The sequence below is a fragment of the Onychostruthus taczanowskii genome, unplaced genomic scaffold (genome assembly GCF_017590055.1).
Source record: "Onychostruthus taczanowskii isolate IOZ18803 unplaced genomic scaffold, ASM1759005v1 scaffold15, whole genome shotgun sequence".
In the NCBI taxonomy this organism is placed as follows: Eukaryota; Metazoa; Chordata; class Aves; order Passeriformes; family Passeridae; genus Onychostruthus; species Onychostruthus taczanowskii.
The window spans coordinates 10,861,774-10,889,094 of record NW_024498685.1 but is presented as its reverse complement, the minus strand read 5'-3'; the positions used below and the strand labels follow the sequence as shown (position 1 = coordinate 10,889,094).

At 45.8% G+C, this 27,321-nt stretch overlaps 2 protein-coding genes and 1 long non-coding RNA gene across 3 annotated transcripts; 2 read left to right on the top strand and 1 right to left on the bottom strand.

The window, feature by feature from the left end:
* Positions 1-827: 827 nt before the first annotated feature.
* On the top strand, positions 828-7,986 carry LOC121332758 (aldo-keto reductase family 1 member B1-like). Its single transcript, XM_041398506.1, has 10 exons — positions 828-953; positions 2,249-2,416; positions 2,716-2,832; positions 4,083-4,160; positions 4,597-4,719; positions 5,815-5,921; positions 6,046-6,127; positions 6,636-6,719; positions 7,446-7,528; positions 7,806-7,986. The coding sequence occupies exons 1-10, from the start codon at positions 888-890 to the stop codon at positions 7,846-7,848; spliced, it is 951 nt and encodes a 316-aa protein (XP_041254440.1). The 5' UTR covers positions 828-887; the 3' UTR covers positions 7,849-7,986.
* Positions 7,987-8,891: 905 nt separating this feature from the next.
* Positions 8,892-12,776, bottom strand: LOC121332753. Its single transcript, XR_005952195.1, has 2 exons — positions 11,961-12,776; positions 8,892-10,315 (listed from the first exon to the last, which is right to left on the bottom strand). It is a non-coding gene; the product is annotated as an uncharacterized LOC121332753 (long non-coding RNA).
* Positions 12,768-22,433, top strand: LOC121332751 (aldo-keto reductase family 1 member B1-like). Its single transcript, XM_041398494.1, has 10 exons — positions 12,768-12,925; positions 13,182-13,349; positions 13,809-13,925; positions 15,446-15,523; positions 15,915-16,037; positions 19,218-19,324; positions 19,473-19,554; positions 20,088-20,171; positions 20,995-21,077; positions 21,807-22,433. The coding sequence occupies exons 1-10, from the start codon at positions 12,860-12,862 to the stop codon at positions 21,847-21,849; spliced, it is 951 nt and encodes a 316-aa protein (XP_041254428.1). The 5' UTR covers positions 12,768-12,859; the 3' UTR covers positions 21,850-22,433.
* Positions 22,434-27,321: the final 4,888 nt, after the last annotated feature.

Below are 27,321 nucleotides of genomic sequence, written 5' to 3'. Positions count from 1 at the left end.
CTTGAGCATTTTGGTTATGGGAGACAGGACAATGGACCTCGGATACATTACAGTAAATGGAAACCTTCTGCCCAAAATCCTTTCTGGAAGACAGAGACCTCTCAGTTAAAAAACCATTGGGGAAAAACCCCCAGGCTAGGATGGCAGCAGGCCTCTCATGCAAACAGCTTGGCTTTAACACTGTTCTCCTAATATCACAATCTTTCCATTGATTTCATTGTCCCCCGAACAAAACCCCAGGAGTCTGAGCGTGCTCAGAGCAGCTCTACAGAGAAGGAATCCAGAGGGGAAATAAAAAGTAAAAGGCAAACACTGTGTTGCATAACTATTTTGTGATGTAAACTGAAACATCACATCCTGCTGAGGATGGCTGATGGTGCTGACAAAAAACAGGAGGATTACAGAGACAAACTATTGCCTGCCCTCAGGTAAGCAGGGCAGAAAAAGAGCAAAGGCAGCTGGGCATCTGCAGTGGGAAAGGCACACAGAGAAAAATGCACTATTATACTGCCAACTGAATGATTCTCCAAGCACAGGCATTCAGCAAAGTTTCAACACAACATCTATTATTCTTCAGCAGCTTTCAGAAAACATTTTAAAAGAAGTCTCTCCCAACACTAAAAATAACACCCTTCTTTAAAATAACTACAACGGAGACCACTTCTCTTCTCCTGTTACCACAAACACCATCCCACCTGCGGAGGGAGCCCCGAGCCCACACTGCGGGAGCAGCAGCGCTGGCCCGGCCCGGCCCGGCCCGGTGTCCCCCGGGCTGCGGGGCCGGGGCTGTCCCGGGCGGGCGGGGCCGGGGCCGGGCTGGGCACGGCTCTGCCATCGTTAAAGGGCTCGGCGGGCGGCACTCCCGGGCAGCATTCCCGGCTGGAGCCATGGCCACCTGCGTGCAGCTCTACACCGGGGCCAGCATGCCGCTCCTGGGGCTGGGCACATGGAAGGTAACGGGGACAGCGATCGCTCGCTCTCACAGCGGCGGGGTCCGCGCCCGGTGCCACCTCCTGCGGAGGGGTCCGGAGCGCTCGGGGGTGGGCAGGGAGCGGGGACAGCTCGGCTCGGTGACACGTCCCCTGTGCCATCCCCTCCATCCCGCCCGGGATGCTGCTGGGGATGCCCGGTGCCTCCGGTGGTCTCCGCAGGCACAGCCCCGGCGCTGCTTTTGAAGCCGCGTTCCCCGCCGTGCCCTCAGTCCCCGACGTCCCCCTCCTGCCGTGGGGGAGAGGTGACCCTTGGGTGTCCCCAGCCTGGGAGAAGCGGCGGCTCTGTCCCTCCCGTAGCCGCCAGGGATGCGCGGACACCATCCATCCATCCATCCATCCATCCATCCATCCATCCATCCATCCATCCATTCATCCACCCATCCGTCCATCCCCTGCTATCCCGACCAGGCTCCCGCGGCTCCCCGGGCCCCTCTCCCTGCCCCTTCCCGTGCCACTGCACTGGAGCACTTCCCTGCTGCTTCCTTGCTGTGTAATCTGGGCGAGGTCCCCGGGAATCATCCGATAACAAGGTATGGCTTTAGAAGAGCATTCATGCGTTTTGAGCAAGTTCTGACAAAGAGGTTTGCACTGTTGTTACGATGACTACAAAACCACTGATCTATACAATGCCTAGAAACAAACATTGCTGCATTTGTGTGAACAAGATATGCCAACATTTCCTTGTGCACGGCTCTTACACGCCCTTGCAGGGTACAGAACACATAGAATTGCACACCTCCTCTGTCTCTGAAGGAAGCAGCTGACATAAAAGTTCCAATTACAGGTGGATGTGCCCCAGGACAAGCTGGGCTAGAGCACAGTGCAACACTCCAAAGTGATGTGGATGACTAAGGTGTAGACCACTGCCCTCCCCATAGAACTAAAATTCTCCCAGCTGGGCCATTTGACTGTTTCTCTTCTTAGACACAGCACTGGGAAGCGAGGAGCATTGAGCAAGAAGCACTGCAGAGCTCCCTGGCACAAAACTTGGTTTCCCCAGGTCCATCTCTGGCAGTGCTGGGTGCTCTCCTCTACCTGGCTGTTGGCTGAGCCTGCTTGGGATTGGACTTAGAATAAATGGCTAGAGGCTGGCTTCAAACCCAGCAGCCTGCATTTGTGAGATGATGAGTGCTTTAAGAACACGGCATGGAAAAACTCTACTTAAACCTCCATTGTATGTGTTTCTTTAGTTGCTAGATAACTAAGAAATGACCTGTATGCTTTGATTTGGGATCTTCTTAACCTGCTTTTTCCAGTCTGGAGCTGGGCAGGTGAAAGCTGCAGTGATGGCTGCCATTGATGCCGGGTACCGCCACTTCGACTGTGCCTATGTGTACCAGAATGAGAATGAGATTGGGGAAGGGATCCAGCAGAAAATCAAGGAAGGTGTTGTGAAAAGAGAAGACCTCTTTGTTGTCAGCAAGGTAAGGTGACCTAGGACCCAGGGGAAAGCTCTGCATATGCATGAAGGGAAATGCAGTGTAGTGGGGAAAGGCTGTGTGCTATAATGTGGAGTAATTAGGAGAATAGTTCAGGCCCATACTTGGTAGAATCTTCTTTTTTGTCACTGTATTTAAGACGTGTTCCACATTCTCCGTTTGCATGGGACTGTTCAAAATACATGTTAGGCAGAAATGGTCCCAGAAAGTGTGCTAGGTTTTTTTCCTTCTTCAGGAAAGAGCTTTCACCCAGGAGGTCACAATCTACCTTGGTTTTTTTCTAGCTGTGGTCCACTTTTCATGAGAAGCCTCTGGTGAAGGGAGCCTGCCAGAAGACTCTTGCTGACCTGAAACTGGATTACCTGGACCTGTACCTCATGCACTGGCCCCTGGGGTTCAAGGTACAGTAGCAGCAGGGCCCTTGGTTTTCTCTCCTGGGAGAGCTCCTCAGCAGTGCCAGGAGCACTTGCAGCACCTCTGCTGCTGCAGAAAGAGCCCGTGCCTGCTGTGCCAGCACTGCCCCAGTGCTGCCCACCCTGCTCTGCTGTGCCCTGATCTGTGCCCAGAGCGCTGCCTGCACAGCGTCCTCTGCCCTCCTGATAACGGAGAGGCAGCAACAAGGTCAGGCCCCTGGCTGCAAGACTGACTCATGCTGCTTTACTTTGGGCTAAATCATGCTTTCCTGCTTTGAGGGAAGGAAGGATGTACTTCGCTGCCTGACAGAAATTCTTCCCTCTGCATGTTCCAGAATCACAGAACAAGAGAATGTTTCTGTCTTCCATTTCTTTCTTTAATCACTGAGTCCATAATACAGTACAGATTGAGCTGACATTTTGCTCTAGGAGCCTTAAAGTTGTTCCACAGACCTTGGATTTCAAAAGGTGAGAGTTTCTGACATCCATGTCAGAAGTACATGAAATACATCTCATCCTTCATGTACTTCAAAGGATCTGATGTCTCAGTCTGTGTCTAGTCTTGGTTTTTTCTTTCTGCTGCAGACAGGTTAAGGCTTCCATCCTATCTGTTGCTCTTGAGCTTGTCAACTGTTTGTCACACTTGCAAAGCTGTCATGGTTAGTTTTATGTGAACAAAGAGCTTGAGTAAAAGTGTCACGGCATAATACTCTGACAGCTGCACGCTGGATGTGGAGATGTGGGGTTCTATTGCTGAGTTTGTACATCTGGGGTGTTCTGATTTGCCACCAACTTAAGCTGAGGCTCCCCTCACAGGACACCCATGTGTTTACATAAAACCTTCTTCAGTAGATGTGGCTTGGCTTAAACCTGACTTAAATGTTCCTGGGACCTTAACAGATGCTTCAAAAAAAACTACTCCAGTTCTCCCTTAAAGGAATAGTAGAGGACTACAGGAAGCTTGTTTATTCCACAATAAACAAGTCAAGTGTTTATCTGTATGTGTTTTAGTGAGTCACCATTTGCTTGGTCTGGGAGATACATTTGACATTCCTAGTAGGAATGATTCTGCATCATTATTACTAGGAATAACTGCTGGCAAAATTGCCAGGAACAATGTAGACAAATATTAATATTTTCTGTACTAGTAGCTAAGGCCATCATGGTCTTCAGTTGTCTTGGTATTAACTCACCAATAAAAAGAATGGTTTAAATATTTAACTTTTTTTCACTGACAGGCAGGAGAGGAGCTGTTTCCTGCAGATGACAAAGGCATGGCTATACCCAGCAACACAGATTTTCTAGATACATGGGAGGTAAGTTCAGCCATGGTGGGAAATCATGTTTTGTATTGCTGGCAGCCTTTTCCATGCTTTCATTGCCTTCAGCAGCCACAAAGTTCTTATGTATTTATTGCCCCATATGCAATGTAGCTTTTCAGTAAATTAGGTTGGGATCATACCCACAACCTGCACTACAGCCCTCTGGTACTGGCTCAAGAACACATCATTAATTATCCTTATTTCCCACGTGAAAATAACTGAGAATGAATTTCTGCCATCTCAAGAAAGGAGCCCTTGGTGAGATGGAAGACACAAACACACCAGAGGTCACTCTCCCCCAAGAGACAATCTTTGCAGCTCCAAACAGTTGTCTTTCCTTGCCCATGAAGGGAAATGAAGCCACACAAGGAATAATTCCTTCAGGGCCTGTCTTGTACACTGGTGCTGACTGTGCTCCCCTTTCTGCCAGGCCATGGAGGAGCTGGTGGATGCTGGCCTGGTAAAAGCCATTGGAATCTCCAACTTCAACCATGAGCAGATTGAAAGGATCTTGAACAAGCCAGGACTGAAGCACAAGCCTGCAAATGTCCAGGTGAGCTGCCAAGTGACTGCAGGTTGTGTGGGATTATAAAGATCCAATTAGAGTTGCATGAGGAGATGCAAACAGGAAGAACAAAGCACACACAGCACAATTACGGTCTGTGATTATCTCTGAGTACACATAAAGATGCTGTAGATCTGTGTTCTGATAGGGAATGTAGTTGTGGTACACAAATTACAACAAGAATTTCTTAAAATACTTGTTCTGTTATTAGTAATGGCATCAATCTGTTATTAACAGCAGATAATTGTTCACACAACATGTGTTTTTTGTCATGCAGGAATCCACAATCCAGTCACCCAGATGGAAAGGGAGGTCAATTTTAACTTCTGTACAGAAGCAGCATTTACTGACACACTAGTGGCTTCCTGGCATCTACCCTGATTTATGTAAAATAAAAATAAAGGGGTTTTATACACATATATATATTAAAAAATCAGTTTTTGGCTGCATAGAGCAGCCACTGTCCCTTTGTATGCAGGAGCTGCAGAAGTTTATCCCAGCAAGGGGTCTTGGACAGACTCAGACATCTCTTACAGTTCTGAATTCAGAACTTCTTGCATATTCACTAAGAGTACTGAGTTCCCTCAGTCTCCAAAGCCTGACAGTCCTTCCTCTGCATGTAGTTACAAAAAAAAAGAGCCTGCTGAAAGGGAAAAAAAAGCATCTTTTCCCTAACCTATAGCACATGAGAAAGGGGCACCAATTCATGAGAAAGGGAGCTTTTATGTCTAGAACTGACAGGGGGGCAGAACAGAGCAGATGCAGCATGTCCTTCTCATCCTACTCCACATTATTGCTGAGTATACAAGGCATTGGGGTTTTCAATATTTGCTAAGCAACTGCTTAGAAATCTGAGGAGGCCCTCAGAACATGCCAAAGAACCCAGAGGTGAGCCTTATGAAATGCTCCTTCCCCAGAGCAAAGACCTAGAGGTACAAGAAATGTCACTGTAGAAGCAGGTGAATAATACTTTGCAAAGAGAGGCCCATGAGGACAAAGAGCAGCCTTTAAGAGCATTAGGAGCTAATCCCTGCAGTGAGTTACAGCTGGATTCTATCAGTCTCTGTACTCTTCTGCTGGCAGATTGAATGCAATCCATACCTCACCCAGGAGAAGCTGGTGAACTACTGCCAATCCAAAGGGATTGCTGTGACAGCATACAGCCCCCTTGGCTCTCCTGACAGACCGTGGTAAGGCTGCTTTGCAATTTGTGAGGGAGCTGGCATGGATAACGCTTGGAGCACTGAGACACTGACTGTACTATTAGCCATTGATCTCAAAACAGACTTCTGCTCTTATCTCTCCACTGTGTAGGGCTAAGCCAGAGGATCCTTCCCTTCTGGATGACCCCAAGATCAAGGAAATTGCAGCCAAACACAACAAATCCACAGCCCAGGTACGTGGATGCCAGACTGTGGGTACCTCTTCCTGTAACACAGGAGAGCTATTGACAATGGAGAGGACAGGCTGGCTCTTTGTCAGCAGTGCAGGGTCTGTTTTCTGTGAGGTCTGCAATGCACACTCCTCAGGTGTGCTCTGACTATCATCATGAAACATTTTCTTGTCCTGGCTTCAAGTGCTGGAATGTTTGAGTCTTCACCTCAAGTCCTCTTGCAGAGAATGAAATATTGATAGAAGTCTGGGAAGCAGGAAGGCTTGACTAGCCCAAACCTGGATGGGAAAGGAGACCTTTCCTGTGAGGCTCCACCACTTCCCTCTCTGCTCTTCAGGCAGTGTTGTATTGCACTAAATAGTTATTTAGTTGTTTTGCACTGGGTTCTGTATTATTGCACAGACAACCAGGGCTGCAGGGACAGGAATGATTGGAAACAGGGATAACAGCTGTTGGAACAGCTCTGCTTCCTCCAGAGCTAGAGGAATGATTCAGATGTCTGTCCTTGCAGGTTCTCCTTCGCTTCCAGATCCAGAGAAATGTGGCTGTGATTCCCAAATCCGTCACCCCACAGCGCATTGTAGAGAACTTCAAGGTGAGGGATCAGGAGTGAGCAGGGGCTGCCCCTCAGGGATGGCTTGGCAAGGGAAAAGATCCTTTATCATTCTTCCCTGCTCAGGCAAGAACACCAGGCTTTTAGTCTGTTTACACACTTTGCTAAGGGCTAAACTTAAGAGTACACTTGGAGAGCAGGAATGAACCAAGTCTTTTTAATTATGCAGATAATTCTAGCAGCCACTTTCTGTGGTGTCTTGTATTCTGCAGACTGGAGATGAATTGCCACATGTTTTTTCCCTGGCACTTGAGTGCAGCAGCACACCACAAAAGGCTTATGTAGAGCAAGCAGCATTAAGAAAACAGTTGTTTGTTTAACAAACCATGCTGCCTATTGTTAATTCAGTGGTCTTTGACTGCAACTGGTCATTGGGATTTCAAAAAGCCTAGACAGATTAAATGACACATGGAAATCTTGTAGATGTGCCTTTGGAATAGGACAGAAAGATGCATCTCTCACAAGTGGCAGATGCAAGACCCTGCCAAGTGCCCTGCAACAGCTGGCATGTGTAATTGTAACTTTGGATTAATTTTTCTATTCCCTCTGCCAGTGCATTCCTGGTGATACAGAGATGCCTTTTTCATGAAGCAGTCATGTCTTCTAACCAGCTACCCTCCCTTGCAGACTTGTTCTTTATTCATGTGGATTTTGCTTACAGCCTCTGGTTTATTCAAAGAAGTGATTCCAAGCTGTTTCTCTTTTCAGGTGTTTGACTTCAAATTGACCAAAGAGGAGATGGCAACTATTTTCAGCTTTAACAGAAACTGGAGAGTCTATACAATGAGCATGTAAGTGGTAGCATTCAGTATTCTTCTCCAAACCCATAAGTTAAAAATACTACATACTCAGAGGTTTTACATCTAAATACTGCCTAGAATGCCAAGAGCCTGAATGATGAAGTAATTGCGATGTTGCAAGTACACAAAAAAGACATACTATAGAGGAAAACAAATCTGGACTGAACCCATCCTTCAATTACAGAGTCCAGATCCCACCTTGGTGGCTTCTTTAAGCGAAACTAGAAAGGAAAATTATGACTAAAAGGAAGTCTTCTATTCCCTGCAGGGGCAAAACTCACAAGGACTACCCATTCAATGCAGAATACTGAAGATGCTCATATCCTGCCCTCCTTCAGAGCTTGGTCTGATACCCTTCCTATCAATTTCTCTGACTTTCTTATTGCATTTCTCCTCCTGCAGCCAGTGAAATCACAGCATATGTATTCAGTGATCATCTTTTGTTTATTCTATCTGAAAGAAACAGTAAAGTTGCTCCAAAATAATAAAATGGCTGTAATAATTTTCTGTCAAAATGTGGATTGGGTAATCCACATTGAGCGAGGGAGAGACTTTGAACTACACAATCCCATTTTTTATTTCTCTTGTTTCAACACAACAGGCTGAGGAGGATAGTTGGCAGTTATGGGAGAAAAATCTGAGAAATGTGAACTAAAGGACAGCAGTTTAATCACTCCAGGAGTAACTGAGAAAGGAGATTTTCCTACTTAGGAAAAAAAAAATCAAAAACCAACTCCATAAGCAGAATACTGCCGACCACGCACCTGTGTGTTTTCTCAGCCAGGTTTCCTCCTGAGCTTGTGGCTTCTCCTTGGGACAGGGCACATTCCCCTTTCCCTGCGGGCAGCAGAGGGCGGCCATCCCTCAGCCACCCGAGCTGTCCCCTGCCGGCAGGGATGTCCCTGATGTCACACAGCTCGGGGTCTGGCTGCTGGCATGGGGAGCTCAGCCCCCAAAGTGCCAGCATCCCCTCTGGCCCTGTCAGCCAAATTCTCCCGGCACCCAATGCCCCTCTGGCTCCATCCACCTCCCCTTCAGCCCAGCCACCATCTGCCACTGCCCTTGGCCCCACAGCCCCAGGTGACATCAGGAGCTATTTGCTTTTGGGGCTGTGTCACCTTTCCGGTCCCAACGCCTGGGCAGGCGGCCAAACACATCGTGAAGTTGCGCACTGGGTTTCAAGGCAAAAGATCAAAACCTTGGGTGAAGAAAATGAGCACCTTAAGGACTTCTTAACAAATTTTCCACTTTCAATTCATGAAAATGTAATCCAAGAATGTTTGCTTTGCAGCTTCCTAAAGGCAGCAATCCATAAAACCTGTAATCCCCAGGCTGAGGTGAGACTTAGCTCTACTGAGATCAGATGCACATTTTTATTGAACAATAAAGGTACAATGTTACTATGATGAAGAAGTTTGGAGCACTGTCTTTTTAGAGAATAACCTTCTCCAGCATGGGTTACCCAGTGCCCATAGAGCCTTCAGTGGTTTCCTTGTTCAAGCATAGCTCACCCAACAGCTGCAGTCCCCTTGGAATTAAGTCCAAGGGACTTTCAGCATGGATCTCCTTCAAAAAGCGCATCTCTGTCTCCAGAAGTATTTCTGAGTCACTGTAGTGTGAGCTTAAATTCTGGCATGGGACAGGGTGTTTATATCTGTTTTAGAGGTCTCCACTGCCATCCCTTGATACCATCTGCAATTTATGTTCTTTACATTCCACCCTGCACTTTATTGAAAGATATGTTAGGAATTGTTTCACCCTTATTCAAACTCCATCTTTACCATAGTCATCATCTGACTGCGTATTCATTATGAACTCCACCCCTTGTCCCTGCAGACCAGTGTAGTTAACACTTCACCAGTGCAAATGTAAGACACATATCCCAAACCCACCCCTTCTCCCACAGACAAAATTATCAGCATCAACACTGCAACAGTCAACATATTTTCCAACCACTTCTAAAGTGCTTTCCAAGCAGAACTCCCAGCACTATCCTTGGTCATGCCACTAGTCTGCCCATCTTCTGGCATGCACCAGAACAAGGTATGTGTGTTACTCCTTGATGTCCCAAGAGCTTACCAAGTGATACCAGCAGTAACTGTGCTCAGACCTTGCAGCTTTCAGGCAACAGCATCAGTGATCACCACCTTTTCAGGGTCCCTTCCCCCTTGCCTGTAAACACAACCCAGCAGTCCAAGCAACTGCAGGGAAGTCTCACCTGTGGGATCAGCAGAATCAGATGATTTCTCCTCACAGTCCTTCACTGGTGGGTCCTAAAGGCTTCCTCCCTTGGGAAGGACAGTGCCTGCTAGTAGCAGAGACCCCCAAATTTCCCAGAACTCTGCTCTTACAAGGCAAAAACCTGCATCCCATTTGCTTCAGTTTCCAAGCATGGACATGGCCACTGCAGGGACAGTTCAATATTTCTGCAGTTTCATTCTGAGCAGAGGACTGTCAAGAGAGCACTCAGATTCTGGGGAGCAGCACTCCCACCTCCACAGGCCTACCTAACCTTGCAGCTCGGGCTGCCTGAAGAGGCTTTGTTTTCACTTTGCCATCAGCTTTCAGAAAGCATCTGTTTCTCTCTTCCAAGTCATCTTTCTACCCAGCACTGGTCTGCCCAGGTGCCTCCTCTCTTCAGGCAATTGCACACTGTGTGTACACCCCTGGACATGCACTGGCTGCTCCACTTCCACAACAGTGTATTCCCAGGGCCAGGATCAGTGCTCCTTCCAGAGTTCTTCTCACTACTCCACTTCTGGGCTGTGACTCAGGTAACTGAGGAGAGAAGAAATAACACAGAACAAACGAGCAAATGCCTTTTTCCCCCTTCCCCACCCTCTGTTTAAGCCAAATAGCAATCCATTCCCTGTCCTCCTCTCCACCCTTTTTGTCACCACAGATTACATCCAGGCCATCCCAGTCCCTCCCTGGAACCAAGAGGGTGATGCTGGGTGCCTGATGCTTCCTTTCATCACTCAGTCCTGCTTACTGTGTCCTAGAGCTCCTGGGTGGGCAGCCTGCTGTCCCCAGGGCTGCCACTGTCCTGCCCAGCAGGGGTGGCCCAGCCCACAGGAGCCCCCTTTGGAGTGAGGTGCTGCCCTTCTTCTCAGTGGCCAGGGGGACTGTGGGGGACAAACAGGTGCTTCCCATCTCCCAGAATTCGGTCACCCCAGGCACAGCACCAGTTTCAGAGCCTGCCAGAATCAGTTCTGACCAGTCTGGGGCAGTTCATAGTTTCCCCCTGTCCAGGCTTCTCCTGCTGCACTAAACCTGCCCTTCCCACACAATAATCACCACAGAGGGGTGGAAAGATCACTTCCTCACCCTTGGCTGTGCCTGGAGCTTGTTATTTCAGCAGGTGAGATTAAAGGACAAAAGCATAAGGACAAAAAGCATAATCAGCTCTGAGAATATGGGAGATCCACCAAGGTATGCTCCTGGGCTGATATGAGCTCAGAGTGTAAAAGAGGTCGAGGTCTTCCACAGTCAGAGCTGGCCAAGCCCCTGAGATCTGCCTCCTGGCATCCAGAGATGGAACTGGAACCCCCCACTGAGCAAGATAAATCTCCCTTCCAAGCAAAGCAGAAATTCCTGCTGTGCTTCCCAGTGATTCAAGCGTGAAACCTGCACGCCCTCACCTCCAAACACTGGTTTAAGCTATGCCTGTGTCTGTGGGTAGCTCTGAAGCTGCAGACCCCTGCAGCTCCTCCCCTTCATTGTAGATATGATCACACCTTGCAACACTGTCACCTCCCTACTTTGCCTTCATGTGTTCTCAGTGGGTCTCTGTGGCAAAGGCTGTCCATAAGGACATACCCACTTCCCTTATTTTGGGCCCTGTTCTCAGATTCCAAACACTGCTGGTCACCAGAGTCACAACTTGTGGTGCAATTACAGTTACTAAATGCAAAGTCAGCAAAACACACTGAAAACTCATGAGACTACTCCTCCTGTTCCAGTGCACGTGGCAGCAAGACCCTCCTCCCCCTTGCAGTTCCTCAGCGCTCTCTGCAAAGACATGGCCATGCTATCAAGGACACAGGGCACAACACTTAGCAGGCTGGCTGTCACAGGGTGACACGTGCGGTACTTCTTCTTCCCCAAGGCCCCCACCAGACCTTCAGGAGAGGGAAACAGCGGAAAGCTGACTGGCCTTGCAGCTCTGAGGGGAAAGACTCCAGCTGCCAAGAGCTAAGAGCAAAAACAAAATACACAACTTCTGCCTGAATTCTTTTGTGACAGGATGGAGGCATCTCTCTGACTTGAAACCACGAGGGAAAATTCAACCCAAGCGGCAAGAGATAAGCACCAAGCTGTGTAAAGGTTTTGCGATCCAAGTGAAAGCACATCGCATCCTGCCAGGGGTGCCTGATGGTGCTGACATGAAACAGGAGGAACATTAAAGAGGAAAACCAATTACCTTGCCGTCCTCAGCTAAATGGAGCAAAAAATATGAAGCTGCAGATAGCAGGGAGAGGCACCCAGAGCAAACGCTCGCACCTGAAGAAACTCTTCACATGTGAATAAGCAGCAAAGCCTCCCAGGCAGGTCTGGGTTTTTCCATTGCGCTGTGACGTCTTCAGCAGAACAGCGAATGCTTGTCTGCAAAAGCATCAAAGCCAGTTTGTGATGGGAGACTGCTGGCCACTGCTGCCTGTGATTACAATCGAGCATTTTATTCTGCAATGTCCTCAGCACCTCCCCAAAGACAGAGGGACAACGTGATCATTTATGTCACTCGTTAAAAACTCACTGTTCCTCTTCTGAGACTTTCAAAAAAAACTCTTCCAAAATTCAAAATAAAGCTGAGGTTTTCTTAGATTCACTCTACCCTAAATTACTCCTAAGCCACAGCTCTCAGTGGAAGCTGCGTTTGTCCCACTTGGCGCAGGAACAGCTTCTCCTGGCTCTCAGAAACCAGGCACACCGTGGTTTTTTGCTGTCGTGTCGCCGCATCAGCACACAGGGCCACAAGACTCCGGCAAGGGGGACCAGCCGGGCCCACCCTCCCTGTGGCGGGGACACGGCGCTCAGCGTGCCTCAGCCCTTGGGCCGCGGGGACAGTTGTGTCCCACGTCCCCTGTGTCACCCCCGCCCCGGGGATGAGGCGCTGCGGGACTGTCCGTGTGCGGTGAGCACAGCCCGGGGGCTGCGGGCCGATCCCCCAGCACGGAGCTGCAATCGCGGCCTGCTCCGCACGCCGGCCGCGGCCCCGGGCTCGGCGCCGCCCCGAGAGCCCCGGGCGGGGCGGGCCCGGCCCCGCTCGCTATTAAAGGCGCGGGGTTCGGCCGTAACCGCCGTGGTGCTGCTGGCGCGGCCATGGCGAGCTACGTGCAGCTCAACACCGGGGCCAAGATGCCCATCCTGGGGCTGGGCACGTGGAAGGTACCGGGAGGCGCTCCCTTGGGCTGGCGGCGTGAGGGCGATGGGGAGCGGGGAAGGAAGGAAGGAAGGAGCGCGGCTCGGGCCCCGCGAGCGCTGCCGGCGCCGCCGACACCCGGCCAGGCCGCCGCTGGGATTTGGCTTTATTTTAGCTGGGGCTTGCTTTGGATGCGGTGGCGTTCTCAGTTTTATCTTGCCGTGAGAAGTCTTCGATGCTGTGTTGATGAGCGGGGTTTTTATTGCCATCGCTTTTTTTCAGTCCCAGCCAGGGAAGGTGACAGCTGCGGTGACGGCTGCCATCGATGCCGGGTACCGCCACCTCGACTGTGCCTATGTGTACCAGAACGAGAACGAAGTTGGGGAAGGGATCCAGCAGAAAATCAAGGAAGGCGTTGTGAAACGAGAGGATCTCTTTGTCGTCAGTAAGGTAGGGGTCTGGTGATACAGGATATACCAGGGGGTACCTTTTTATTTTAAAGTAAACCCCCGCTTCTTTACTTACCTACTCTGTTGTGCAGAGTGGAACAATTCAGAGCATCACTTAAGCCAGTCCTGAGATTCCTGCTTTATCTCATCCTGTATTGAGAATTATGCAGGGTCCATACCACAAATGTGGGTGATGCTTTCAGCTTTAGTCTTAATAAGTGAAACAAGACTACTTTTGCTATCTGCCAGGACACTGTGCAGTCATGTGTGCTGCCACTGCACACATTGCCCAGTATCACGGGCCAGTCCTGCTCACAAAACAGCCCCACTTGAAGGGCTGTGGGATGACCTGGTTTCACATCCCTTTCCCAAGGGGACAGGCACCCTGCTGAACAGTACAGAAGAGTTCCAAGAGCTTTAACCCAAGAGGTCACAATGTGCCTTGGCTTTTTCTCTCCAGCTGTGGTGCACGTTTCATGAGAAGCATCTGGTGAAGGAAGCCTGCCAGAAGACTCTTACTGCCCTGAAACTGGATTACCTGGACCTGTACCTCATCCACTGGCCTCTTGGTTTGAAGGTACAGTAACAGCAGTGGCCTTGGCTTTGTCAGTGAGTGGCACTTATGAGGAGCTCTATGGCTTTATAGCCCAGTGATTGCTTCAGTTGCACAGATCATTCTGTGTGTATTGTGTAACAGCACTGCTCTGGTGCTCAGCTTTACTGTGGCCATGTGAGCCAGGCTGTTGATTTTTGCCTCTTAGATCCCTGCTTGCATGGCATCTGCTGCCCTTTTGGTCATGGAAGAGGCAGACCTTGAACCCTAGGAATGGGTTTCCCTGCTGGAAGCAGAAGTTATATCTCTTTCTGTTTGATGATTGCTTGTGTTGTCTTCTACAAATCCAAAGTTACACTCAGTGTGGTACCCACTTTGTGGGAAGAGGGCTGTACTTTGCTGTCTGACAGAAGTTCTTTCCTCTGCATGTTACAGAATAAGAGATTGCTTGTCTTTTGTTCCTGTCTTTAATCACTGAGTCCTTAAATTCAATCCAGCTTTGGATTTTTTGCCATAGCAGCCTTAGCTTCTCTATTTGGATCTTTGCTATCAGTGTGGTACCCACTTTGTGGGAAGAGGGCTGTACTTTGCTGTCTGACAGAAGTTCTTTCCTCTGCATATTACAGAATCCCAGAATAAGAGATTGCTTGTCTTTCGTTCCTGTCTTTAATCACTAAGTCCTTAAATACAATCCAGTTTTGGATATTTTTGCTGTAGGAGCCTTAGCTCCTCTATTTGGATCTGTGCTACAGGAGCTTTAGCATTCCACAGGCTCTAGAATTAAACTTTTTAGTTTCTAACTCTTCCACTGTATGCCTGCAAAGGAACTGATGTGTCAGTTTGAATGTGTCCAGGCTTAGGCTTTCAGTGAGAACTTGATCAAGATTTTCTCTCTACCTCTTGCTACTAAGATGAACTGTTCTTTATGACATCTGTATTTTTAAAATCAGTTTCACATGGACAGAACTATCAAAGTGAAAATGTGTTGTGGTGTAAATAATGAATGAGTAGAAAATAACTGGTTTTGAATGAAGCTGACACCTGGCAGATAGTCCTAACAGGGACACAGAGTGTTCTAACCTTCCCTGTGCCAGCAGCTTAAACAATGAGACTCCCCATGAAAGACCTGTCAGGAAATCTGGTCCAGTATAAGGTGAACATATTCCAAGTTCTAAGTGGATCCTTATTATTATGCATTTCACTAAAACACTTCACTGTGAGCAGGTAACAACTGTGTATTTTTGTAAACTGGCTATAATTCTACTTTCTGTGTTACAAGTGGAGACTTAAGTTTCACCATATGAGCCAGGGGACACAGTGCCCATCAGAAGTATCTGTCCTTACTGGCTTGACTGTAGGCAAAAAAACCACCACAGTACCATGAGAACACAAAAAAGACCGAAGACTATAGATAGTGAGTATTAAAGTCTAATACATATGTAGATAATTAGTGTAATAAGTGTTTATAGGCTCATGGTCTTCAGCTGGTGTTAACCCACCCTCCCAATAATGTGTATTTCAAGCAATTTCTCTCTCACTGACAGGCAGGAGAGGACCTGTTCCCTGTAGATGACAAAGGCATTGCTATCTCCAGCAACACAGATATTCTAGACACATGGGAGGTAAGTCCAGCCACAGCAGGAGAAAGTTTGGACTGATGAAGGTAATGAGAACATCAGAGACTGCTGAGAACAGAAGACAATCTCATGTGCTTGGAATTACTTGGAAAGACTCACTGGTACAATAGCAAGCTGTTGTGTATCAATTAATCATTTTCCACTTCTAACTTGCTGTGAATTTCCATAATCACAAAGAATAAGTCCTTTGAGTATGGGAAGCATGGCACATATACACCAGTGCTCTGGGTTTTTTTTTTTCCTCAAGCTTGAACTCTAAAAAGCTAAACACTTGATTTAGGTGTCTTATGAAGGGAACAAGGCATGTCAGGAAGCATGTGCTGTTCAGGCCCTTCCTTTATTTAGTAGATGCTGACTTTGTGCTTCTTTCTGCCAGGCCATGGAAGAGCTGGTGGATGCTGGCATGGTAAAAGCCATTGGAATATCCAACTTCAACCACGAGCAGATTGAAAGAATCTTGAACAAGCCAGGACTGAAGTATAAACCTGCAAATAATCAGGTGAGCTGCAAAGTGGCAAAATGTTTGGTGGTGTTCTTTTTTTGTGTGGTCATTTGTTGGGCTCTGAAGTACAAACCTGCAAATAATCAGGTGAGCTGCAAAGTGGCAGAGGCAAATGTTTGGTGGTGTTCTTTTTTGTGTGGTCATTTTTTGGGCTTTTTTTAAAGCAAATGACATAGATCTTATTTTGAAATAAGGTTATAGAACAAAAAACTGGAGTAGACACTACATATTCTTCAATCTCACTCTCCAGCTGCTTCTGGTTGCCAAGGTGCTGGGTTTTTTTTATACTCTGTGCCACTACTTGGAAATCTGGCAAGGAGTCCAGCTGCTTCTGGTTGCCAAGGTGCTGTTTTTGTTACGAACTCTGTGCCACTACTTGGAAATCTGGCAAGGAGCAGCTCCAGAATCCCTCCTTGTAGGAGGCAAGGAGGGGTAACTCAAATGAGCTCTAAAAACTTCCTTGCAGTAGAGTAAGGCTTGGTGTATGTGTATAGAGAGAATTGGATGACCTTTTCATGGCACTTCTGTGGAGAAGCCAGTTCCTGTTGCATGTGACTGAGGGAATTGATCAGGAGCATGCTTTATGGACTCAAGAGTTAATGAGGGTTAGGAGGAGATAGAGGTGCAGGGTGGTGGGCAATAGAGTAGGAATTTTATAGACAGCACTTGAATGAAATCTTAGCAAAATTCAGGTGGCAGGAGATTTTGGGAGATGATCTGCTCAAAGGAACATCAGCCCTGGGATCAGACCAGGTTATCCAGGGCTTTATCAATCTTGAAAACCTGTGAGGATGGAGACTGCACAGCCTCCCTAGGCAGTGTGCTCTGCTCCCTGACCCCCTCTCGTGTATGACGGGGAGGGGGAGTTCTCCTACATCCAGTCTCAACCTCTCTTGTTTTCAGCTTGCATCTGTTGCCTTCCTCCAAGCACCACTAAAGAGCTTGGCTTGTCTTTGAATGACTCCTTTTAGGTACTGAAAAGGTACTACTAGGTGGCCTGAAGCCTTCCCTTCCCCAGGCAAACAAGCCCAGCTCTTTCAGCCCTTCCCAGTATGGCAGGTTCTCCAGCCCTTACCCCTCCTGGAGTTTCTCTGCTGGATTGATGGCAGTCTATCAGTCTTTCTGCTACTGAGGAGAGCTGGGAAGGGGAAGACTGGACAGACTATTATGAAGGTGGTCTGGAAAGGATGAGTAGAGGCAAATGACCACTTTTCACAATTTACTGGCTGTGTTCCTGCTGCCAGGGCTCACTGCAGGCTCATGTCCTGCTCTGTTATGACCCCCCGCTCCCAAGTCCTTTCTAGCATGGCTGCTTTAGAGGCAGTCAGGCTCCAGCCTGTGCTATTGCCAGGGGCTTTTCCTTCCCAGGTGCATGGCTTTGTGTGCAGCCTTATTGAGTTCCTTCAGGTTTTTGTTTGCCTCTTGTTTCTGCCTGAATGGGTCCTGCTGCAGTGGCAGTCCTGCCCTTGAGTGTGTTGGCTGGTTGTTCCCCAGTTTGACGTCATCTTCAAGATGGACTTGATTATAGACTGCCACAGGTTGCTGAAGAGGACAAGTCCCAGGATAGACCCCAGTGGGGTCTGCCTGGAGTTGACCTTGACTCTCATGGCATTTGAAGGACTCTAGTCAATTACTGATACTGGATTAGTAAAACTGGGTCATTTATTGTGATAGCTTGAGCATTATCTGCCCCAAAGCACTTTCAGAAAACTTAGTACAAGTTTTATGGTAACCTTTCAACATCTGCCACACCTCGTTGCCATGGTCACTATATGACAATTACGTTATTATTATTTATATAATATCATTATTATCATATTAATTACCTTATCTTTGGCATAGGGGTCACTGATCTTGGACCTCTCGTGCTTGTCAATGCCCTTAGGCTCTAAATGATTATTGACTATAATCAGGTTTAGCACAAAGTGTTGGGTCTTTGGTCCCTGTCCTTCATAAACTACTGCTTCTGAAGAAATGCTTGCAAGCCTGAAACCTTGCTGTTACTAACACTTACTAGTTGGGCTAATAGTGAGAGTGCTTCCTGAAAACACTTTGTCTGTGCAGATATTTCACATGGAATCTTGTCATTCCCATTCTTTATTTGACTGCAGCCAGGTTGTGTTGGTTTCAATTGTAGTGAGAAATTAATTTGGCAAGGTAGTAATTACATAACAATGATGCTAGTACTTAATTTAATTTTTCAACTTGAGTGCTAGTGGAGAGGTGAGGGTGCCTTGCTTATGTTGCATAAATTCTACTTATTGAATTGTTGGGAAAACTGAATGCTCTATTACTCTAAAATAGCTGTCTTTCTGCAACTGCTAAAGCAAAATAAATATGTGTGTGTCCTAAAAATGGAGCTCTCTGTTCTGTTTAATATTCCAGCATGTCTCAGAGGGGAAAGAGGCATGCAGGCCTCTGATAACAGCAGGCAGCTAGAACCACAAATAAAGAGCTCCAGGCTGTAAACTGATTCCATGTTTTGCACTGCCTTGCTCCACCTGCCAGCAGCACAAGTTTCCAGGGACTGCCCTCAGAGTGCAGCTGCAGGAGGCTCAAATGGCAGCGCAGTCCAAAGGGTTCTTGCTGTTGCCTGCTGAAAGAGAAGTGGTGCTCCCTGGTGTGCAGCTAGCCTGAAAGTCCCTCTGTGCAAAGTATCAAATATTCATGCTCATTCACTGCCTCCTGACACGTGAACAGTTCCTGTTCCATCTTCAGGCTAGAGGTGTTTAGTGTGAGTATTGACACAGAGCGAAGAAATACTAATGAAACAATGCTGACCTTGAAGTTAATATGGTAGCTGTAAAAAAATATGATGACATGTTTAATTAGGGGTGAAAAAAGAACTTTGGTCTGCAATCCTATGGCTGTGATTTTACAGCTCTCCTGGGTGTGCATTTTACTGTCCCATTGAAGCAATTGTGTAGCTGGTCACCCGTATGCTGGAGATGCTCTGGATCAAAGTTTTAAGTTTTGTCACAGTCCTTGGACCCTTCATTGCAAGGAGAGCTGCTATAAATAGTAGTAAGGGGGTGGAGCTTAGAGAAAATAAAAACTGTATAATATTGCTTAGAGACTATTGAGTTATCACAAAAGTCAACCTTGGATCATACTAATCCCTGGAACGTGTTAAAGCAGTTAAGTCACTGTCAGTCTCTATATTCTCTATGTTGGCAGGTGGAGTGTCACCCATACCTTACCCAGGAGAAGCTGATCAAGTACTGTGAATCCAAAGGGATTGCTGTGACAGCATACAGCCCCCTTGGCTCTCCTGACAGACCATGGTAAGGCTGCTTTGCCAGGGAGCTGGTGTGGATTATTCTGGAAGCACTGAGACTACATGTGCAGCATTAATTTTTCATCCAGATACAGATCTTTACTAGGCTGGACCTATGGAGGTTTCTTGCCACTGATCTTTTTTCCTCTGTGTAGGGCTAAGCCCGAGGATCCCTCCCTGCTGGATGACCCCAAGATCAAGGAGATTGCAGCCAAGCACAACAAAACCCCAGCACAGGTGGGTAGGTGCCAGAGTACCCCTTCCTGTAGCACAGCATGAAGGACAATTAATGACAATGTAGAGGAGAGGCTGGCTCTTCATCCTGTCACCTGTGGTGTTAGGTAGCAGTGCAGGTTTGTTCCTTATGTGGCCTTCCATGCATGCTTGCAAGGGTGCTCTGATCATCACAAGAAACATTTTCTTGGCCCATCTTCACATGCTGCTGTGTTTGTTTGTCTTGCCATCTCAAGTGTTGTTGGAAAGAAGGGAACATTTTAATAGCCTACTCAAAATCTGGGTGAGAAGGAAAGGAATTAGGTGTCACTAAATTGCAGGGCAGAGGAGAAAGGAAGCCTTGTGGGATTCCACCACTCCTCTATGTGCACTTCAGGAAGTGCTGTTTAGAATTCAGGTAAAATTTGAAAAGCAGCTCCACAGAGTGAGTTAAATCTGCTGAAGTGTACCATTGACAGTAAATAACTGCTGAAGAGGCTCTGCTTGCATGGAGCAGGAGCCATCCCCTCTCTGATGCAGTGATGTGCCTCTTGCAGGTTCTCATCCGGTTCCACATCCAGAGAAACGTGGTTGTGATTCCCAAATCCGTCACGCCACAGCGCATTGTGGAGAACTTCCAGGTGAGTCAGTGCAGTGAGCTGAGTGCAGGGCATGGCCAGGGATGGCTTGGCTTCTCCCTGCACAGCCAGCAGTGAGCCTTTCTCACCTTCCCAGGTGCTCCTCTGACAAGAGGACTGGCCTTTTCCTCCATGTGTTTACCTACAGTCTCCTGAGGGCTGAACTTAAAATTACAGTGGGAGAGCAGGAGTGACCAAAACTTTGGGAAACACTCTATCCAGATCATCTGAGCAGTTACATTGTGATTCTTCCTGTTCTGTGTCATGTGAATGAGTCATTTGACAGCTTATTTGGGGACTGAGTGCAGTAGCACACCCCAAAAGTCTTCTGTAGAGGAAGCACTTTTAAGGAAATAGTCCTGGTGTCCATAAACCGTGTTGCTGCTCTGGATTCAGCGATCCTGGACTGGACCCAGTATTAGGATTTTGCTTCCAAACACTCAGTGGCTTTAGGTGGAATATGGAGGTTTTGCAGCTGCTACTTTGGCTTAGCACAGAAAGATGCATTCCTCACAAATGGGAGGTGGAGGCATTCTGCTGCACAGTGCTCCCAAACTTCTTCAAGCAACGGGCATGTGTAACTGCAACTTGAGAGTCTATAATTCCTGCCTCTCCTTGCTCACCTCCCTCTCCCACTCCAGCTAGAGGAGGCTCAGAAATTCAGGGGGTCTTGTCTTTTTCCTTTCCCTTTTGAAGCAGTCACTTCCAACAGGCACCTGTACTGTGGACTTGTTCTTTAATTTTGTGATTTTTTTCCTAATTTTTTTTTTAAATTACAAGCGCTGATTTGTTCAAAAGGGTGATTTCTGGCTTTTTCTCCTGTTAGGTGTTTGACTTTGAATTGACTAAAGAGGAGATGGCAACTATTCTCAGCTTTAATAGAAACTGGAGAGCCTGTGAAATGTTTGTGTAAGTGGCACTTCCTTTCCTTTAAACTATTAAGTTATCACATAGTTCAATAAATGAAGCTACAGATGGTAGTCTTGACTGAGATTCAGGATATGCAAACTCAGTTTTCAAAGGGGTCGTCTTCAAAATAACTTTCCGGAGTAAGATTTTTTTTTTTTAAATGTTCATTGTGAACCAAAATATGATGAGCATTGAGCAAACTTCAGTTCAGTTGCCAAGAAACTCTTTGTAGCTGGAATTGCAACAGGAGACTTCTTATTTGTAATTTTTTTGTCCATGTTGCAAGGAATGAGCATGATGCAGACTTTAAATCTTCATTAGCTTTGCTTGTGGTGTTTTGTCTGAAGTACATTACAGAATCTGTGTGTTCTTCAGGAGTTGTTGGGAAGGTAGATGAACATTAAAACTATAATGTGAGGATTTGCTACTTGGAAGTGTAGATCCAGATATGAAATCTTTTTTGAAAGGCTGCAAAAAAAGTCTCCCTGTCAGTAAATAGCAAAACCTTGACTTAGTTCTTTACCATGCACCTCCAGGTCCCATCACCCAAACAACAGAAGGCACTCAAAATCCTTTTGTTTGGAAATGCAGCATGTCACCAAGGAAAAGAGAAACAGGCTTTGCTTTTATACAGTTAAATCTCTTTCCTTGGTGGTTCTTTGAAGTGGTTACAGATGCATACAATGCCTTTGGGATGTGAGATAATCTTTGCTTTTTGATTTCCTCCAGGTGCAAAACTCACAAGGGCTACCCTTTCAATGTAGAATACTGAAGATGGTTCCCTGCCTTTCTCCAGGCTTCCCAGATATGCTTCTGCTGTTGCCTTTGAGTTGTCTGTGTAGCTTTTTCACTGCATCAGACACCCCTCCACACCCCCATTTTTTCTCTTCTTTTTTCCCCACAAAGATGCAGTATATGTACTCTGTGACTTTGTGCTGTTTTCTTTTTTGGAAGAAGGAAATGCTGAAATGATTCTGAAGAGCACACTGTGTGGACTAGTAGATTTTTTTTTGCCAAACAGCAAGTCTGGAATTGGTAAGCAGAAAGCATTGAGCAAGTTTAAGCAAGCAGTCATTTTTATTTTGGAATACTGTGATTTGGAGCTAGTGACTATTGTCTGGAAGGACCAGGATATTGGCAAATATTGCATAATGAGGTTTGCTTTTTTTTCTGGTTACTTTTGGGGTTGGTTTTGTTTCTTTGTAACACTCCATACCTTTTTATTTTCCCTGTAATTGGAAGTATAAGTTGATTTCTAAGTGATTTCTACATGGGTAGCTCTTTGAGAAGTGTCTAGATCCTGGTCTCTTGGTGATATAAAAGCTGTTTTGCCTATAATAAAATACAGTTTCATTACTGTGTGTAATGAGATGGTTATTTCAGTCATGCTCTAATGGTGGTAATGCTGGAGCAGCTGTATAATATCAGCTGTCTCTAGAGATTACACAAAAGCAAGAAAATTACCATCCCCCACAAAATCATCTGTTGATGTTGACTTCTTAGCATGTGCCCTGGGAGCTGCCTGCTGTTCTCATGGTTGAACTTGTGGCCAGTGAGTCTGTTTGTGCCTCTCTTTAAATAGAACTGGTTTGCTTCTGACAAGCAATACAGTCATGTTTAATTCAGTTTTCATCTTACTGAGGTGATAGCATACTTTTGCTAGTGGAAGACTTGAAGCTTACACAGCATTGCTTTAATAAGCAGGAGAAAACTTGCCCTCTCCAGCAGGGAACACATGGTGCAGGAAGGAATTCTCTGGTTGTGCAAGATGATAGTAAAAATGAGTTTCCAAGAAAATCCTGTGTCATTGAGCTAGCAGATCAGAAATGTAATGCTTTGTTCAGGGAGCACAGAAAACCAGGCTGATACTGAACTTCTGGTTCGTGAGGTGTGTTTGTCCCTTTGTGCTTTTCACAATGCTTGCACATAGTGATTTTAAAGCTATTACCACCTGAGAGCTGCTTGAGACTGTTCACAAAATGCATTTGGGCACTGGTAAAAGCAGTGGCTAATGTTGGGTGGCTTTCTTGCATATTCCTGTGAGAGTTTTTCAGATGTCTGGGTAGATCTGGGATGTGAGTGCTCCCTCTGAGGAGGTTGTGTAGGCCTGGCAGAAAGGGGGTTCTCTCTGAACAGATGGAAGAAGGGAGACACCAGGGCTGTTAATGCATAAATGTAGGATTGTGATTCCATAAATGTGCAGCAAACCTTAAACTGAACTTGGCCAGGTTAAAATGTAACATCAAGGCAATTTGATGTCAAAGTATTTGTGAAATAGGTGGTTTGTTTCCTAGTTCTGAGCAAAAGGAGTTATACTGATTGAAAATTACAAAAAAAAATCTGCTTTCTCAATGTAATGGTTAGTATTTATTAGAAAAGTTTTAAGTCTTTTTAAAAATCTTTCCAGTAATGCTAAGACCACAATTAGCATCCAACATGTTTTTGGCCACAATAATTTACAATAGGCTGAACAGACAAGATTGAGTTAACTTAAAATATGAGGAGGAAAGAATCAGTGTCTGACTTGAAGCAATATGTCCCCCTAATGCTGGTTCTTCTAACATAAATTGATTACAAATCACTTTAAATTCTGGACTTAAAAGCACATACAGAAAGCTTCAGCTCTGCGAGTGTTTTTGAGACTCTCTAATGTGATAAACAAAATCCCTAAGGCATTCTAAAAAAGCCAGAAAAGGTGATGTTCTTTGCTGAGTCTGAGCTGTGACAGAAAACTGTTTGGGGCAATGTTGACTTGCTTGCAAATAACATTTTTGTGACAAGTGTGTTCTGGCAAGGAGTTACACTGAGGGTCAGGGTTTCCAAAATAGTACATCAGGTTCTGTTAGCTTCCTCTGTTTTCATTTCACTGCAACTTCATGAAAGTCTGAAATGAAATTTTCCATTCTGGAAGTAGGAATTTTACTGGAGACAGACTGCTCCACAGCAGAAGGGAGAGCACTCGGGGTGGAGTGGCATTGTAACAGGCTCTCTCTGTATTTCACTGGATGACTTAGTGGGAAGGAATTTGGAAAGGGTCGTTCTGGGACACAGTGCAGCACTTAGCCGGCAGAGGGCTTGGATCTTGAAGTGTCAGAGTGGGAACAGAGGGAAAACAGAGAAGCACCTGAGTGCAGGAGTAATGATGCACAAGCTTGAACAGAAAGCAGGCTGTTGTCAGCTTGGGAAGGGAGTGACAGGAAACCCTGTTACACTTAAAGGTTTTGGATTTGGATTAATGGTTTTGGATTGCTTCTCCAAGCATACAGTCAAGGCTGAGATGGAGAAAGAGGCAATCTTCTTTTAGTCTAGGTCGATCTAGGAATTGTTACAGTAAAATAGCCTGTTGTAGCCCCATGCTTGTGCCACACTCTCTGCCTACAAGAGCAGAGATTTCCTTTCATCTCCTAAAAGGTGAAGTGGAAAGATCAAAGAGTTCAATATCCGGAGCTCAGCACTGCTGCCAGCTGAGCTCTTCCTGCTGAAACTGTTCACAGCATTTGTTTTTGTGTTGTGATTTGACAGATCTCTGGGTTTCTGATCAAAGACATTTTTAAGGACAAATACAGTCTTGTAGCTCTTCCAATGAAAAGTTGGTTGTGTTTTGTTTTGTGTTCTTAATTTAAGAACTTGTAGTTCAGCTCCACCTTGTCGGCCTCTTCCTAGACATTCTGGGGACTCTGCTGCAGCAGCTGAGCTGGTGTGATACTGTAGCACACCCTGGGAAGAGGATTTCCAGCCTACAGAAAAGATTAAGAGCAGCTAACAGAAAAAAAACCCATGTCCTTGGAACTGGTAAAAGCAGTACTTTCACAAAATTTGTTTCATTTCCAGCTGCACTCACTGCTCCAAATGGTACCAGATTAGCAGGTCTTTATTTAGAAGAAAATGGCTCTCACAGGACAGATCCATTTACTTGGTAGCAAAGAATGATGGTGAAATGATTTATCAGGGAAAACAGGTAGAGAAAATCAGGAATTATCTCATTAGAGAAGGCAAGATACTGTTTTAGCAATTTTTTTTTTTTTTTTGTGTAATAGAGGAGAATACAAGAATTATTTGGAATTAGAATCTTGCTGGTTGAAGGTAGGACAGCACAAATAGTCTGACAGGCACAGCATGTTTGTTTCAGGTTGCAATTGATGTTCCTTTGAGAGAAAATAGCTTTACTTCTGGTGTTGGAACACAAATGCATAGGCCTGCCTGGCTGGAATCACTTTTCAAATGATGCTCTCTAACTTGGTGTTTGCTTCCCTCAGGGAAAAAGGAGACAGGACCTCTCCTTGCTCAGCTCACAAGATTGCACAAATGCTATGTTTCAGTTTTCATTTGTGAAAACTGGGGCACAGCAAACTCTAGTATTCAAAATGGGAAAAGAAATTCCTGTCCTTGGATTTTAATCTGAATTCACTGTGTTGAAGGTACAGCTAGATATCTGGAGTCTTTTGCTTAACTGGGGCACAGACCAGTTACCTTGGGACAAATTATTTTAATTTCAGTCACTTAATACTCCCCTAGTGTGTCGCCTACAAACTGTCAGCAACTGTTTGTCATCCCTCCCTCTGCCTTGTCCTTGGTTTCTTTAAAAGTACAGAGCCCTGTCTTATTCTGGCAAGACCTTGTTTATTTGAGCTGTGAGGCAGCTCTTAAAACCCTTAAATAGGCCACGTTGCTCTTGCATTTTAACTTGTTAAAGGCATGGTACAGAACCACTAGTGCAAACAGCTGCAAAACTCCACTTTCCCCCCCAAATTCTTAAGGAAAAAAAGCAGCTGATTGCAAAATCAAGCTTTTCTAAAACAGCTGGTAGTTGCTCATAATAACAGCTGAACTGAATCAGAGTAAGTATCACATATTGCAGCATCTTGTCTCCAGCTGTGGTCAAAATAAGTTGCTAAAGATGAGTAAATTGAGCATTGCAGCAAAGTGTTATTTGTTTTTTTATGTTTAACAGCCACCAGTTAACTCTTTGTTGTTCAGTTACCTTCTGAATCTGTTGTGTTCCTAGGGAATGATGCTTCACACTCACAGTTTGTGAAGAATTGCCATCTCTTGTTTGTTTGGGGCTGATTTGCTGATAGTCATTTGATTCTACTGGTTTTTACAGTGGAGGAAATAACTGGTCTATTTCCACATACACCAGCTGCTCCAGGTTTGATAAACATCTGGCACAGCTCCTTGTACTGGTGTCAGGTCAAGGAAAATCTTAGTCTACTTAATTGCCATCTCTATAAATTACTCCCTTAATCAGTCTTCTGTAAGTCTTTTTTTTTTAAGATTCAGAGGAAGGCAAGGACCTGCACTTCTTGTGTAGGACTGCAAGCAAAAAAGTTCTTGAAGTAGGTTTGTATCTGACAGTCTTTGGCTTCTCAGTCAGTTTTCTTTTGAACAATATGAGAGAGCTTGGAATTACAACAGATGGAGAACTTGAGCAGTGATGGTCAGCAAAGCATTTTGGATTTTTACCTGTTGTTCATTACCTGTGTTGTCCAGTTTTCCCTCCAAAACATGGACATAACACTTTACTTTTTTCACTCAGCCCCTTTGGAACTTTTCATGAGGCTTGACTCTACCAGAATGGATGAACTCCACAATAAAAGCTGAAGTCATGGGACAACGTGTTGGGATACAAAGACAAAGTGCTAAGCTAAGGTGTTTTCATTTTACTGGGCTCAGATAATGTCACTGCTGACTAGGAATGATGTATGTGTGGGCTTGGTGCAGGAGCACTGCTGCACAGCTGATAGAAACTGCAAATTAATTTGGGATACTATAAACCTTTCCATGCAGCTCCTGGCAGAGCTATAAAGCTTTTTTAAGCTATAAACCTTTCCTGGCAGCTCCAGGCTCAGGGCTGTGCTTGCTGTGAGGCAGCAACTCTCTTCTAGAAAGGCATATTGTAAATAGGGCTGTATCTCTACTGCAAAACAGGGGAGTTTTATTTCCCAGCAACTGACACCACCCAAATTCTTCTCCTTTTACCTTTACTAAAGTCTCTGCAGCTGAAAAAGATCTATTGTCTCTGAAACAAATGCACAATCTCTGGCTTCTAACTTGTTTTGAATTTTTTACTATTATATGGCTACTGTGATCATCTAGTCTGACTTCCTGCCTAGCACAATCTATAAACATCCTGTAAATAGCTTCAAGTCTGATAGCTGTGATTAAATTGGAATGTGGTTAGAAAATTCCTATGAAGTAGAGAATATTTCAAGACAGGCTGCATGCTACAGCCTTAAGTGGGTAT